A 17,186-nucleotide genomic window follows, 5' to 3' on the forward strand; every position below is an offset into this window, starting at 1 on the left:
AAAACATTCAATTTAATAATTACTAGAAAAAGATATTTTTTAGCAAGTTAAGGAATACTTATAGAAAACATTTAATTTAATAATTACTAGAAAAGATTACTTCTGTTTTTTGTAAGTTAAAGCTTAAACGTTTGTGGCAAATTTGAACTTTATAGATGCTACATGCATTTAGCAAAATACCAATTTAGAAAGCCAAAGCACAAAATAAAATAAAATTATAAATGCACACAGACAACAATAATATTTAGTATTTAAAGAGCCACATCTAACAGTAAAAATGCACACTGTTAATGTAGTTAGTTTAAGATGAGTAAAACAACAGTAAAATATGTGTTCATAAGACAATCACAAGCTGAACGTAGGTTTTATATTTAACAAGGACATAATACGTCATTACTAAAGTATTATATTTATGTAATTGTCAACAGTAACATTATATTGTATGTATATAGGAGATGGCCTAATAATTTGGCAAATTTGTGCCCAATCCATTTGTTGTTTATGCAATAAATATACTTTCAGTTAAATGAAGGACATGAAATATAGAATTGTCTGCAAATATAGAGTTATTGCCCCTTTGCATTCAGTGTGTTTGCTGGTGTAGTTTATTTTGTAGGTGCATTATTATCTTCTCTTTCTATTAGTTTGCTATTAATACCACCATTTTATGATCCAAGTATGATACTGGTTTAAATTCAACAGGTATAATACATTTTTATTTTGGTATACGTTTAGTGTGGAGGATTGATGTACAACATCCATGTGGGAGAGTGATAATCAAATATATAAAACTGTAAATTGAAGGGTAAACATTTCTCCCAGATTTTTAGAGTAAACGTAAGAGTGGCTATTTACTGTTTTTACTAACAAATAAATAAAATATGATCTTTAAACTATATGTGTGGTAGTTGACAAACTGTTTTCAGACATTTCCTTGGAAATGTTTTGATTCTGTCATAAATAAATCTATATTTTCTACTCAATAAAGTCCCCATTTTATATTTAATATTAGTACATGCATATGAAGAAACATGTTTGCATAATTAAATTAAGTATCCAAAAATTAAACAGCATTATAAACCTAAGTGTCCAGCTTGTGATAAAATGGTTATTTATTGATTATAAATAATAAATAAACGTTTAAATTAATTTTCCTATTAAAATATTGACATTTATTTTTATATGAACTTGTAACTCAATGTTAAGCATCAAACACTTTTAAATGAGTCTTGAGTTGAGTCTGAACTTGATTCTAGCCTAGCCTAGCCTAGCATGTAAAGTGTGTGTAATAATCACCGGTGTCTCCAGGGGAGGATATTAAAGAAAGGGGTAAAAATAAAGTCCCCACGTTGTCATCTTCGCTCATCCGATCCCTGCAGCATGAAAAGAGACAAGCAAATCAAAGGCCATGTTAGCAGATGTACCAGTAACTATTGGCAACTGCTAGTCTAAGAGTAACCTCCTGCAACCAGTAGCAACCCTCGTTAGCAGATATCAGTAACTATTGGCAACCACTAGTCTAAGAGTAACCTCCTGCAACCAATAGCAACCCTCATGTCGTATATCAGTGGGTGTTATATTTATATTAAAATACACATTGACATCTCAGCATACATCAAACAAGAAGAATCTTAGTGTTATGCTAATAAAATATTGAATTAATTTGGTTTTTACCTTAACGTAGTTACACCAGAACCAAGTTTACATTTTTAACCTTATTTTCTGAAACAGCTCATTTTCAGCAAATTAAAAACGTTTTTCCCTTTTTGATTAGACAGTCAAGGGAACATTTATAAATATGGGAAATAACTGTTCAAACTCATAAATTACAAATTTTATAGAAAAGGAAGATACCAGCATTTGACAACCATATATAATAGTGAAAAGCAACATTCTCCTTTTCTGTAATCTGCTGAGAAGTCTATGTGAGTGTTATCATAACATATATAACATAATATAATAACACCATTTACAAGCAGTTACCTTCCCCGCAGTGGTGTTATGAAAACAACCATTACATTTGCATTGACAAAGACAAGTAATTTCCATCTGTCAATGATTCTAGAATATCATTTCTATATATACGGTACTCAGCAAGTCTATACATTTGGGTACTGAAAATAAGAATATATAAGTATTTCATGTTAAAATGTCATACCTGTTTACTAAATAGATGTATATAAAATGTTTAAATATAGCAGCTTTTGCCAAATATTTTTTGAATGCAGATTTTATTATAGCTTTTGCTCAAGCTATTAGGACTATACAGAATTGTATTTAAGTTATACTTCATGCTTCAGGAACTAAAATTTTGAATTAAATCTTCCTTCAAGTGCTAACAGACATTTGAATAAACAAGCAATTAAATTAAACCTTATTTTGTAAGAATCAAAATATTTTATTTAAGTAAAAAGGCAAATGTGAAACAAAATGTATTAAGCAGCCACCTAATAGTATTAAAATCTGTAGAGCAGCCATCTAACCATATCAAACTTAGTTTCACAAAGCTACACTGAAGGCTGTTTTACCAAGGGCACAGTGCAGAAGTGGTTACAAAAACTGTGCTACAATTATGGAAACACTTCCATTAATAATGAAAGAATTGATTTTTTATGCATGTTTTCCGCATTTTGCACCAGCACCATGCCAAAAAAGTACACACATTGAAAATGACACTAAGAGTTGTGTCAAAAAATGGCCTATTAAGATCACTGAGATTGTAATACTAGTAATAAGATAACATCTTAATTACGAGAATAACCTGTGACTGTCATGTCATTGAAGTAGCTTAGGGGTTAAACTGCAATACAGCAGTACCAAATTACAAAACTTTACTGTCTTAGTAATACTGAAAATCAAACTGAATATCATTAAACAACAGGTGACAGATTTAAATAACCATTTCCAAACAAAGCCCTAAACCTGTATCTTGGCTGATAAGCTGCAAGTAAAGCCTGAACAGAGTACATGTTAATAATATTAATATCATCCTCCCTGCTGTATGTACTGTTAGTGGTTACTCTGTGCAGTGAGATGATCGGTTAACACATGCCCTTACACGTAGGTCATTTCAAGCATCTAACATTCACGTAACTCTGACTACTGGCATGCACATGGAACAAAGACTGCAGGGATACACTGGCTCTACACAGCTAGGAAACATACACTCATCGTCGCAAGACAGGGATACACCACTCCATATCTATCTTCTGCTTAGGTACAGATTGGGAGTTGTAACCATGACTTGAGAAGACGAACAGAGGTTGAGACAAATGGGACACACATTTTGACATGATACAACATGCATTTGCACAGCTACCATGAGGGCAGTCCATGCCATGGTCGGGCAAGGGATTGCAAACATTTCAAAAAAACAATACAGACAGGTAGAGGTGTCAGGTATTTAGGGAACAGACTCTGCAAAACACGTTCATACTGACAGAAATATGGACTGACATTGGTTATAGTGATGTTTGATTTGCCCAGACCAGGAAAGCTAGATTACAGAAGAAAAAATAAATATTAACAACTTTCTTGGATTTTCAAACTTTAACAGGCAAATACAAATTTAAAATGTTTTCATCTTATAACAGAATGATATAAATAAAAAAAACATTACACCAACACCACACAATAAAAAAAGATACAGAAACTATATATATAAAAAAGGACAAATGTACAATTTGTTAATGCATATCAGTTTTGATTAACAATCTTTATAGTCTTCAATACATGATATATATATTTCATTTGAAACATGTACGTTATAATACATGTATGGTCTTTATGTAAAAACGAACACAGTAACAATGACTGGACAAATCAAACACACATAACATCCACTATCATAGGCACATCATCATCAGTGCTTACTTTTACTATATACTGTAATATCACTTTTTGTACATTCCTTGTCTGTTTTTGGTTTTGCAGCAAATGTTTGCTGACAGAATTATAGCTATTTATGTCATTAAAAAAGCTTATTTTGAGTTTAAAACAGAATAGTAACTTGTTTTGTTAATCTGGAAGTGAGATTTCATATTTATGCATAAATAGTTTTGAGCAAACCATGGCTGTTTGTGATATAACTGTCTAAAGATTGCATTGAATGGAACAAAAAAAATTAAAAGTTGAGCACCATATAGAAACCTGTTTCTCAATTTCTTATCCATGGACTGGTGTTGGACTATGAACTGGAGTTGGTCCATGGACTGAATGGTGTCAATCCATTGAGAAATCAGTTTGTGTTGGTCCATTAACTGGAGTTCAGGGACTGGCCCTGGCCAATGGACTACTTTTGGTGCACAACAGCATATTTGTTGGTTTCAGAAGGATTAAACAACAATCAGGAATCTAAAGAGGTGTCCTGGTTAGTTTAGGAAGGTAGACAACTTGAACCATGAGTCGCAACAATTACATTACATGGTAGCATGCATGTACAAAAAAACCTGCCAAGGATTTTTACACCATGATTCAAATCAAACTTCTACCATACCATAGCATACATATAGTTACGTATACTAGATTTAAATGTGGTATTAGAATCTACTAATTATTCAGAATCCCAACTTCAGACTCTCACCTTTATATAAAGGTGATGCCTTAACTCTGATATGACTTATCTGATTTAGCACTGCATTTTTCTGTTGGTAATTCATATTGCTACAAGAACAGACAAGGAATGAAGGATGTATCAAAACAAAAGAACTTGATGATGAAATCTCTGACAAGTCTACGCCAACCGACAGCAGGATAATGGAAGAGAGAGAACAAACCCATTTCCCCGGGAGCGGAGATAGAAGTAAGATTGAGATATCCTGAACAGATCGTATCGTCCTTGTTGAGTCGGTCCCTGCAGGCAAACAGGAAGCAGTGTGTAGTAATACATCAACTGGTGTCATCACACACAATGTTGTGTGCAAGTCAAATACATCAACTATTGGAAGTAGTTTATGGGTCAAATAAGTGATCTAATGGAAGTAGTTTATTATGAGTCAAATAAGTAATCTAATGGAAGTAGTTTATAGATCAAATATGTCATCTAATGGAAGTAGTTTATTATGAGTCAAATATGTCATCTAATGGAAGTAGTTTATTATGAGTCAAATAAGTAATCTAATGGAAGTAGTTTATAGATCAAATATGTCATCTAATGGAAGTAGTTTATTATGAGTCAAATAAGTAATCTAATGGAAGTAGTTTATAGATCAAATATGTCATCTAATGGAAGTAGTTTATTATGAGTCAAATATGTCATTAATGGAAGTAGTTTATTATGAGTTCAATAAGTCATCTAATGTAAGTAGTTTATTATGAGTTCAATAAGTCATCTAATGGAAGTAGTTTATTATGAGTCAAATATGTCATCTAATGGAAGTAGTTTATTATGAGTTCAATAAGTCATCTAATGGAAGTAGTTTATTATGAGTCCAATAAGTCATCTAATGGAAGTAGTTTATTATGAGTCCAATAAGTCATCTAATGGAAGTAGTTTATAGATCAAATATGTCATCTAATGGAAGTAGTTTATTATGAGTCAAATAAGTAATCTAATGGAAGTAGTTTATAGATCAAATATGTCATCTAATGGAAGTAGTTTATTATGAGTCAAATATGTCATCTAATGGAAGTAGTTTATTATGAGTTCAATAAGTCATCTAATGGAAGTAGTTTATTATGAGTCCAATAAGTCATCTAATGGAAGTAGTTTATTATGAGTCCAATAAGTCATCTAATGGAAGTAGTTTATTATGAGTCCAATATGTCATCTAATGGAAGTAGTTTATTATGAGTCCAATAAGTCATCTAATGGAAGTAGTTTATTATGAGTCCAATAAGTCATCTAATGGAAGTAGTTTATTATGAGTCCAATAAGTCATCTAATGGAAGTAGTTTATTATGAGTCCAATATGTCATCTAATGGAAGTAGTTTATTATGAGTCCAATAAGTCATCTAATGGAAGTAGTTTATTATGAGTCCAATAAGTCATCTAATGGAAGTAGTTTATTATGAGTCCAATAAGTCATCTAATGGAAGTAGTTTATTATGAGTCCAATAAGTCATCTAATGGAAGTAGTTTATTATGAGTCCAATAAGTCATCTAATGGAAGTAGTTTATTATGAGTCCAATAAGTCATCTAATGGAAGTAGTTTATTATGAGTCCAATAAGTCATCTAATGGAAGTAGTTTATTATGAGTCCAATAAGTCATCTAATGGAAGTAGTTTATTATGAGTCCAATAAGTCATCTAATGGAAGTAGTTTATAGATCAAATATGTCATCTAATGGAAGTAGTTTATTATGAGTCAAATATGTCATCTAATGGAAGTAGTTTATAGATCAAATATGTCATCTAATGGAAGTAGTTTATTATGAGTCAAATATGTCATCTAATGGAAGTAGTTTATTATGAGTTCAATAAGTCATCTAATGGAAGTAGTTTATTATGAGTCCAATAAGTCATCTAATGGAAGTAGTTTATTATGAGTCCAATAAGTCATCTAATGGAAGTAGTTTATTATGAGTCCAATATGTCATCTAATGGAAATAGTTTATTATGAGTCCAATAAGTCATCTAATGGAAGTAGTTTATTATGAGTCCAATAAGTCATCTAATGGAAGTAGTTTATTATGAGTCCAATAAGTCATCTAATGGAAGTAGTTTATTATGAGTCCAATAAGTCATCTAATGGAAGTAGTTTATTATGAGTCCAATATGTCATCTAATGGAAGTAGTTTATTATGAGTCCAATAAGTCATCTAATGGAAATAGTTTATTATGAGTCCAATAAGTCATCTAATGGAAGTAGTTTATTATGAGTCCAATAAGTCATCTAATGGAAGTAGTTTATTATGAGTCCAATAAGTCATCTAATGGAAGTAGTTTATTATGAGTCCAATAAGTCATCTAATGGAAGTAGTTTATTATGAGTCCAATAAGTCATCTAATGGAAGTAGTTTATTATGAGTCCAATAAGTCATCTAATGGAAGTAGTTTATTATGAGTCCAATAAGTCATCTAATGGAAGTAGTTTATAGATCAAATACATGAACTAATGGAACTAATCCTAAACATGAACTATTGGTCACTAAACACAAAATAGTTATAATTAGGTCCAATATGTAACTATTTGTCATCTAACATGACAGCAGTCAATAGGTCAAATACATTTCTTACTGGTCACCAAAAAGAAGTCAGATTAATTATTGGCCCTAAACAAAAACTAGTTAATATGTCAACTATTGGTTGCTACATGTATAATAGTATATGGACTAGCCTGGACTGTGACAGTGCTAAAGCAGGAAGTAGCGTAGGGGTAAATGTGTATCAATCATCCTTAGAACATTGCAGAACACTTTCTGCTTTGTGGTGTAACAACTTCATATAGTCTGGTTTAAGAAAGAAATCTTCATTAAACTATCACTACAAAAAGCCTTTCCACATTTTTCTTTGATGGTAACTACAGCAAGTTGACATCTGAAGCTTTTTGTTACAATTAATACTCAATAATATCTCTGCCTGTTGAAGTTGTCACTTGAATAACAGCAAAATGGAGCACTGTTTTGCCTTGAAATGTCTGTCATCATACTGATCTGGTATCGTCAATTATCGAGTACTTGTATTTTACAAAACTAACAGTGAAATATGTCTTTAGATACTGTGACATGTTTTTACATTATTTATTTTGAAATGATAATTTCATTAACACACATGCACAAGTAAATGGTGGTGTTCAACCCTCACAAGTACTGTGTCAGTAAAGTACAATAACTACTGGTTGTCAGGTGGGAGATATATGTATAGTTACCAAGAGTGTTTTAAACATTCAAAGTGCTGAATATCAAGATATGCACCGTTTCATTCCATGATAACCAAGACTTAATATTGGTTGTATATATGTGTTGTTACTGGGAGTGTTTTACATCCATATTAGTGCATGACAATCTGGATAATGCATCATAACATTCCATCCAAATCAAGATGAACTATAGGCCATCACGTGGGAAGTGATGTGTATAGTTACCAAGAGTACTTTAACATCCTAAGTAATGCATTGTTACATTGCATCAGAATCTAGACAAGCCAAATTAGTAAGCCGAGTAATCCATCAGCAATTACAAGAGAATTCGTTGCTAACTCATTATTCTTCAAAAAACGACGATTAAACAAAATGACTTTTACGATAGCTTGGAACACAACCTTTATTGAGGGTAAATATAGAAATATGTGTGATGCTGTTTTTCTTGAAGAGAAATAGGGATGATTTGTTGATAATTCTAACATATATATACTATATGCTATGGGGACAGAATATACACTGCAGTGTGTTAATGTAATAGTGATTCTGAGTTGTATTTTATGTTTTATCTACATCAACTGGTGATCAGTCTTTATTGTGGTTCAGTCAAACGATCCTGAAGAAAAAACTGCAATCATTAAAAATTACCAACAAGCTTATAATAAAAATAATAATAGAAATTTAAATGCTGTGAAATTAAATATTAAATTAAAAAAAAGGTGAACACAGAAAATCATTGTGTACATAAAACATTCATAGAAAGTGCCCAAAAATAATCAAGCTTTAAAATTTTAAGATTTGATCTACAATTAAATTCAAAAACTATTTTGAAAAGTGTTGGAATAAAAATTAAAGTTCTCAGAAGTGCTCAATATCTGCAAGCAATCACTGTATATGTGTTTGACACCCAGTGGCTGTTTTGTGTGCTGGGGTGTCATTAACATTCATTCATTCACTGTATATGATTAAACTTAAGTAACAGTCAGGGTATATAATAAAACCAAAACAAACCTTAAGCACCCATGTTACATGATTATGGGTTTGAAATGTTTTGAAACTGGACACTGCATTTCATGCACTTTGACAAACATTAAACTATAATTATTTATTTAAAATCTATTCATTAATTTACAAGTTATTAGGGTATGCAATTGTTTCCTCCATACCCTCTGGCAGAAACCCTGTAGCCATATTTGATTTAAGTTAAGCCATAAGCCCAGTAATTGATCACAGAATGAGCTTCTGTTGGAGCTAAATGTAAAAGTTGATGCTGCTGCTGTTTGAAAAGTAAGACCTATATCTCGAGTTTATCAGGATTAGACAAACCCCGAGATGTGACCACGTGAAGATCACAAAGTACTAAGAGAAAGAAACCAATACAAGAACATGTAGTCCATGACACTTACCAATCTCGGATCATGAACTTGATTCGTTCACACATCGATGGAAACTGAAACAAATAGTGTAAAATTAAGGTGTGTAACATTAATACATACAGTATGCAAGTTCTTTTTGGGACTTAATTTAATCAAATATATTAATGGAGGCCATTCAACAATTATGTAACTTTTGGGAAATAGAGAAAATCTTATGGAATGCGTTTTATTTAAAGCAAAGTGTTATAATATAATAAGAGGGAGAGATAAACAAGGTATACTGAGTACATAAGATGGTGCTAGGACCCATTCTTTAAAATTAGATAGTCTTAGTTGCATTCTGGACATTTTAAGTAAGTTTTTCTAACACTTATTATTGGTAAATAGCATTGGCATAGCCAGGATTTTATATTGCAAGGGTGAAACGCAACCCACTAATTAAAATGTTTTTTGTGTGTTTTTTTTTTTTGGGGGGGGGGGGGGGGTGGGGTGGGGGTACAGCCCACACTATGTACTGTATTGTATGATTTTATAAACTTATTAGTTTAAAAAAACAAAAGGTTTGAATGGGAGCCATGGCTCCCCCCCCTACCCCCCACCACCTGCCCCACCCCATCCCCCCATCCCCCACCCACCACCCCCCCCCAACCCCACCCCCCCACTTCGCTACACCACTGGTTGTTTTGTGTTTTATAAAATTATAAGAATACTCATTCTGTAAATGTTTTGCATTTTACCTGCAAGCCAAGTCGGAGTTCCTGATTCCATTCAGGATGATCACAGCAATACATGATTCGTGATTTCACCTGAAATAACACAGCAAACAGACTAAAACTATACTCAAAATAACACACCATAGGGGGGTCGGAAACCCACAGTATAGAAAATAACATTGATATTCATTTCAACCAAATACAGTATAAGAAATAAAATTCACATTCAACCTATCACAGCACAGGAAATAATACCAATATTCAAATGCAACCAATCACGGAACTGAAAATGATACCAATGTTCAATTCAACCAATCACAAGACTTGAAATAATGCCTCTATTCAAATTTAACCAATCACAGCATTGGAAATAATGCTAATATTAAAATTCAACCAAAGTACCATAAATAACACTGAAGTTTGATTCTAACAGTACAGGAACAAACAATCATACCTAATACCAGTTACTGAATACAGGAACTACTTTAGTTTCATCAACTAAAATGTTTTGTTTGCTAATGTGTCTAGTGCACCATCTACAAACCTCTTTGCCAGCAAAGGAAAACACGAAGTATGGGTCGACCAATTCTTTTTGCTCTTCTCCAATGTTGAACACTTTTTTCACACCTTCCATGAAAGCAGAGTCCACTGAAAAACAACTCAGACAGTAAACAAAGGTCCATGAAAAACAATTCGGACAGTAAACAAAGGTCCATTTAAAACAACTCGGACAATAAACAAAGGTCCATGAAAAATAACTTGGGACAGTAAACAAGGTCCAAGCCTAATTGGGGGGGGGGGGGGGGTAGGGGTCCACACACAAAATGCTCTTTCTAGTATCAAAGTACTTTTTTTCTAGCAGATATTTCTTTTTTACTGCCTTCTTCCTACTCCCCCCAATCATTTTCGACTAGGTATGACCCTAAAAAAACCTTGAAATGTAGAGACATTGTGGAGTTGAAAAGGTTTGGAATCATTTTATTCTTAACTTTAAGCTTTGTTTAATTTATTTACCTAAAAAAACAATGTACAGGAGAAAAGTATTTAATGATATATAAAACATGGCCTTGCCATGTTTAATTCAAAGGGGAAATAACTAATAGTTTATCAAAATGTGTTAATAGGACTCTTGAAATGTGATCACATTCATACAGTATATGTAACATTAGGTTAAGTAATAGCAGGGTATCAAAACAATCATAGTGTCTGGTGTCATTTACATGTAGGTGGTGGAGCTGTTGTTTTATAACACTTTGTAGAAAACATTTGAGTACTATACTGGACTTTCTTGGCATGTGGTAACCCCTGGTAACCTGAACGATCATTTTGGACTTATTTTCATGCCTGAATAGGTATACAATGTGACATCCAAAAGAATGAGGTTGGAATAGTTATGACTGTGTAACTGAAGGTGTTGTGTCTTACTCCTGGGAATGTCTTCAGCTCGGTACAGTCGAAGTTTGAATGTCGCAGGACGCAGCTGAACACCGGCCGGTCGCAGCAGATTGCTGGAAACACACAGAGGATACATCGATATAATCAGAGGATTTCAACAGATAAATCTATTTGTTACAAATACAGACACAGACAGACAGACAGATAGACAGACAGACATAAAGGCAAACAGACAGAGATACACACATTTGCACACAACAAATTACTAAACTGACAGCAAATTACTCAAATTTATGTGTGTGGAACATGCTGTGAAATGATCGGCAATCCAAATAAACATATTTGTATTCATAAAACAAAAACATTTAAATATTAATTTTTTAAACAGGTCATACATACAAATTACAAATCAGGTATAATTTTATACACATGTATTGTAGAAAATGCACACATTTTTAAAAGCTTCCACAAATAACCAAGTATACAACAGACAAACTCACAGTGGCATAATCATGTGTACACACACAAGTGCAGACTTATCCATGAAAAAATTGAAGTGAGTGATTAATTACTCCCCAGTCTTAGATTATGGGGAGCCATTTAAAATATCACCACATTGATATCATATAAATCCACATACTAAGGGGAGTTAAGAATTATTTTCCTAGTAGTCTCAGGGTAGTGATGTGGAGTGAGTGAAAGCTCCTCTTAAAGGGTCAGGTCTGTGCACACACACACACACACACGCACGCACGCACGCACGCACATGCACAGACACACACGCACGCACACACACGCACGCACGCACACGCATGCACGCACATGCACACACACACACGCATGCACACACACACGCACGCACACACACGCACGCACGCACACGCATGCACGCACATGCACACACACACACACACACGCATGTACACACACAGACGCCGAGATTTATCCAAATATCTGTTAAGCACAGATACAAGATGGACACTGAACCAAGAAGAATTGTTTACGGTTATCAACACCAACCTTTCAATGTCCTCCTCCTCGTCTTGTGCTCCACTCTTGATACTCTGGAAAAAAGCATAAATCAGAGTTAGAGAAATTACAACAACAAATGCTAAATGATCAGACGTTGCAAACTGATTATTATTGACGACTGATGATGATGATGATGAAATTCCAAATGATTTCCTATTCTACAAAATATCACATGTACTGGAAAATCCATCTACACCAAAACATCTTGAGGTATTCTCTGATGGGTTACCTCCCCTGATAATAAACATTAAACTCACCGGTACCTCATCTCCAGGCCCCAGCACGACAGCACAGATCTTGAGATATCCTTTCATGGGTTACCTCCCCTGATAATTAACAAATTAAACTCACCGGTGCCTCATCTCCAGGCCCCAGCACGACAGCACAGATCTTGAGATATCCTTTGGCACCTGCCATTGTGTCCTCTGCATCACTAAGTAAAAGCCATTTGTTGATGAATGCATGATTGGGCTCATCGTATACTAAACCAATGTCAAACTGAAATAATAGAAATAAAAAAAAGCAATAATTAGAAATGATACAAAATAATTTTTTAAAATTCATTTCAAACTAGGTTTTGGATTTTAGTTTCTCAAACTTTAACTTGATGCCAAAATATTTGTTTTGGTTAACAACACTGCTTGTAGAGCACATTGATTAGACATAGACGGAGAAGAAACCCACTACATTTTTCTTTTTCCTCAAAGGATCTTTTAAGTTTTAATGAATGAATAATAAATTTCCATTACAACATAACATCATCCCATTGGTCTAAACATAGCAACGGGAGTTTGTTCATTTCTCGATGAATGTAAAAATTACATCATCAGGGAACGTCATATTTGATGACATCATTTTATATGAGCAAGTTGTCTTATTGAGTGTAAATTAATAGACTACTCTCATTTTCCTAACAAGTGGATACAACCCTCAAAGATATACTGTTCATTAATACTGCAAACATAAGACTTAGTATTTCTAGATGGTGTAAAAATTTAACAGCTGATGATAAAGAAGAGTAGAAACAGATTTAAAACATTCAATCCAATCAGTTCAGTGATTTCTTACCTTGAATGATCCTATCAAAGCATCTGACCTAAATGTCTTCGCATTGTGAACCTGAAATAGTAAAAAGATAACAAAAAAATAATAGAAACATTAAATCTCTAACGTTCAAATACTTTTCATTTTAAATTCTGTAGTAGCAAACCACATTTGGAAACTGTTAACATTGACATAACATAATCTGTTTTATAAGGAATAAATATGGTAACTTCCCGACCACCAATAGAGTAGATCAACTACAAGAAAGGTTTTGGATTTTCTATGCTTGCTATCTGCAAGAGTTTATGGTTGTATATATATATGTGTATTGAGTGATTCTTATTATTCAACTTCCATTTGTTCCCCCATCAAAGTAAACACACATTCTGCTTTTCTTGTTTTTTAAAACACAATCTTACCACAACATGTTTTATTTGGCTGTTGGAAAAAATAAGAAACTTGTACTTATGAAATTATTTTAGACAAGAATTGAGAATCTACAAAACATTATACAGTGTCCAAAAATGCATTGGTTATAGAGATATTTATATTCTAAGCAAGTAAATGTAATTTTAATAATGTAAAAATATTTCTATTGCTGAAAATGTTTTAAATTTGCTACATGTACAAATCAAGGATAGTCCCATTAAGATCTCAGGGTGGAAAAGTCTAGTACCTCTATACTCAAAGGCAAAAGTTATTGTTACATGGATTGTTTGGAGTAATAAACCAGATTTTTTTTGCATGAAACAGCTCAAAGAAATGCAACCAAGCAGTTGTTGCAGCAATTGCATGCTTTGTGCAAGAAATATGGAATATTCAGGAGAAAAACTGTCCAGTGTTCACTATAAAAGGTCACACATTCAGTTGTAAATCATTGCCACTCTGTGCAGCCTTCAGTAGTCCAGAAGTAAAAAAACCACCATCAGTGAACTATTTGATGCAATTTCGTCATGCCACGCCTCAGTGAAAATGACAGATGGTGAGTCATAGGGACGCTTGAATCTGGGATCTCGCAACGTGATGTTGCATGTCAATTCAACATCCACAGAAACACCATATGGCACAAAACAAAACAACCAGGTCAGGGACCATCCCCGTAGTGGCCGACCACCCATGACAACCCCTTGCCAAGACACATGGATCTGAACCACGCATCTGCGAAACAGGTTCCAGCCAGCAACCCTCACAGCCCGTACCATCCCTTTCTCTAGCGTTTAGTGGCCTCAATGAGACGACGGTGCCAGGCCTGTATCAATGCTCAAGGTGGACACACTCGCTACTGACTGTGTGAACTTCGCTCTGGACGCCTCTAGTGATGTGGATCATTTGTATATGGCATATGTGCCCTTTTCATGGACTATTGCTCGTTTTCATACCTTTGGACATTTCTTTTTCCATATTATAACGTTTCATACATGGCAGTAAAAACTTATCATTAATTATCTTTGTCTTTTGTGTGTCACAATAACTTTTGCCTTTTAGTATATATTGATAAAGATTTTTAAAGACTGTTCTAGATTACGAATTAAATTATCACTGCACAGCCCTATGAGGTTTGTTTAATGAGTCTATAACTTTGTTTAATGTTTGATAAAGTACATTCATTAAATCACTAACCATGGGATGTCAATTTTATTTTTAAATTCTGACAGTCTTTAGAGTATAATCTTCAATTAGTAGCCAAAAATATATATGTACTTTTCCACAAACAGGACAGCATATACCATGGCCTTGATACACCAGTTGTAGACCACTGTTTGGGATAAAAAAAAATCGCAACCTCAAAACCAACTGTTTTTCGGTAATGCTCTACCGAAATGCAGAACCATTGTTGTGTGCTGCTTACCTGAAACTCAATGAGTTCATCAAAGAGTTCTGCGGGAGAGGTGTGGAAGTTGAAGAAAAACGCCTCATTCCAGAATGGACTGTTTGTCGACTTCTTCACACGAGTCTGGTGGGTCTGGTTGAAAACCGTCACTTTGGCTATTGGCTGGATATTGGCACCAAGAAGCTGGCGAGCTTGAATAACCCGTATTCGAATCTGAAAACACAGAGATGGAAAATACAATGTTAAAGAATCCAAATTAATTGAAATGAATTAATGAGACAATGAATGAATGAGTGAGTGAGTGAGTGAGTGAGTGAGTGAGTGAGTGAGTGAGTGAGTGAGTGAGTGAGTGAGTGAGTGAGTGAGTGAATGAATGAATATTTCCCGACACCACTACACGAAAAATGCACTGGCTATTAGGTGTCAAAGAAATAATTAAATTTGAAACATACCAGTTACATATGTATAATACAATTCAATTCTAGACTTTCATTCATACAGACAGAATAACCCTTAATGACACTAGTTGTGAACTACCGGATGGAACAGGAAAAGCCCTGCATTCATATTTAGTAATATACTCCTGTCAAAACATGTCCGTCCCATCCTCACAGTGATGCCCTTAGGCTTAAAAAATTTCTTTTGGGATTCTATGAAGAAATAGGAAGAGGAAATATTTTACTTAACGATGCACTCACACATTTTATTTACGGCTATATGGCATCAGACATATGGTTAAGGATGATACAGTTATTGAGAGAGGAAACCCGCTGTTGCTACTTCATGGGCTACTCTTTTCGATTAGCAGCAAGGGATCTTTTATATGTACCATCCCACAAACAGGGTAGTACATACCACAGCCTTTGATATACCAGTCATGGTGCACTGACTGGAACAAGAAATAGCCCAATGGGCCCATTAACGGGGATCGATCCCAGACCGACAGCGCATCGAGCGAGCGCTTTACCACTGGGCTACGTCCCACCCCAATTCCAGGAATCTCATCGTACCTAGAAGAAAGGGCCAACCACAATTGTTAGGTTTTTTTATGTACTGTTTATCAGAACATTCCCAGAAACACACAATTTAGTTTTAGGCATTAGCAAATTACTGACTTTGTTAGGATTAACATTTTGTTTTGTAATTTTTAGTAGTAAAAATTACACATCAATAACATGCATAATATTAAATGACATCATAATTTATCAGTATATGTTGAAAGGAAAGGACTGTTAGTTGAATCCTTACATAGCGCAGTTAATTTAATTATGTTGTAGATGTGACAGCATGTTGTGCATCACTATTATTATGACATCACGAAAAAGCTCAGTTCATTCCAGCTGAGGCACAAAAAGAGTAACACCACCTAATATTGAATTAAATCACTGTTATTTGGTGTCAAACATATGGTTATTTTGACACTTAAGAGAGAGAGAGAGAGAGAGAGAGAGAGAGAGAGAGAGAGAGAGAGGAGAGAGAGAGAGAGACAGAGAGAGAGAGAGAGAGGCCCAGAGAGAGATAGAGAGAGAGAGAGAGAGAGAGAGAGAGAGAGAGAGAGAGAGAGAGAGAGAGAGAGAGAGAGAGAGAGAGAGAGAGACAGAGAGAGAGAGACAGAGAGAGAGAGAGAGAGAGAGAGAGAGAGAGAGAGAGAGAGAGAGAGAGAGAGAGAGAGAGAGAGAGAGGAAGAAGGAGATATACAAAAACAGGAGAGAGAGGAGAGAGAGAGAGAGAGAGAGAGAGAGAGAGAGAGAGAGAGAGAGAGAGAGAGAGAGAGAGAGAGAGAGAGAGAGAGAGAGAGAGAGAGAGGAGGGGGGAGGACTTGTTGTCACCATATAGGGAACTGCTGATGAAGCAGTAAGGGATTGTTTATATGCACTTCCTGTGTTTGATATGTATTGATACTTCACATTTCTATGCAGTGCACCAAGCTGTACTACACTGTAAATAATATAGGACAGCTGTTATGCCTGATCAATAACAGTTTAACAATTATA

The 17,186-nt window shown here is 34.4% G+C and overlaps 1 protein-coding gene across 7 annotated transcripts in view; it reads right to left on the reverse strand.

Annotated features, from left to right (window-relative positions):
- The window catches only part of LOC121384325 (myoferlin-like), a 175,859-nt gene that overhangs the window by 90,554 nt on the left and 68,119 nt on the right, over nt 1-17,186 (reverse strand). For 6 of the 7 annotated variants that reach the window (XM_041514666.1, XM_041514669.1, XM_041514665.1 and 3 more), the window contains 9 exons: nt 15,211-15,405; nt 13,386-13,436; nt 12,669-12,815; nt 12,306-12,349; nt 11,316-11,398; nt 10,435-10,538; nt 9,915-9,983; nt 9,208-9,251; nt 1,297-1,373 (listed from right to left, as the gene is read on the reverse strand). In XM_041514666.1, coding sequence (XP_041370600.1) covers nt 1,297-1,373; nt 9,208-9,251; nt 9,915-9,983; nt 10,435-10,538; nt 11,316-11,398; nt 12,306-12,349; nt 12,669-12,815; nt 13,386-13,436; nt 15,211-15,405 — 814 coding nt within the window. Of the gene's footprint in view, nt 1-1,296; nt 1,374-4,775; nt 4,853-9,207; nt 9,252-9,914; nt 9,984-10,434; nt 10,539-11,315; nt 11,399-12,305; nt 12,350-12,668; nt 12,816-13,385; nt 13,437-15,210; nt 15,406-17,186 lie in introns of all 7 variants that reach the window. The other variant, XM_041514667.1, reaches the window with a different exon arrangement.

The sequence above is a fragment of the Gigantopelta aegis genome, chromosome 10 (genome assembly GCF_016097555.1).
Source record: "Gigantopelta aegis isolate Gae_Host chromosome 10, Gae_host_genome, whole genome shotgun sequence".
NCBI lineage: Eukaryota > Metazoa > Mollusca > Gastropoda > Neomphalida > Peltospiridae > Gigantopelta > Gigantopelta aegis.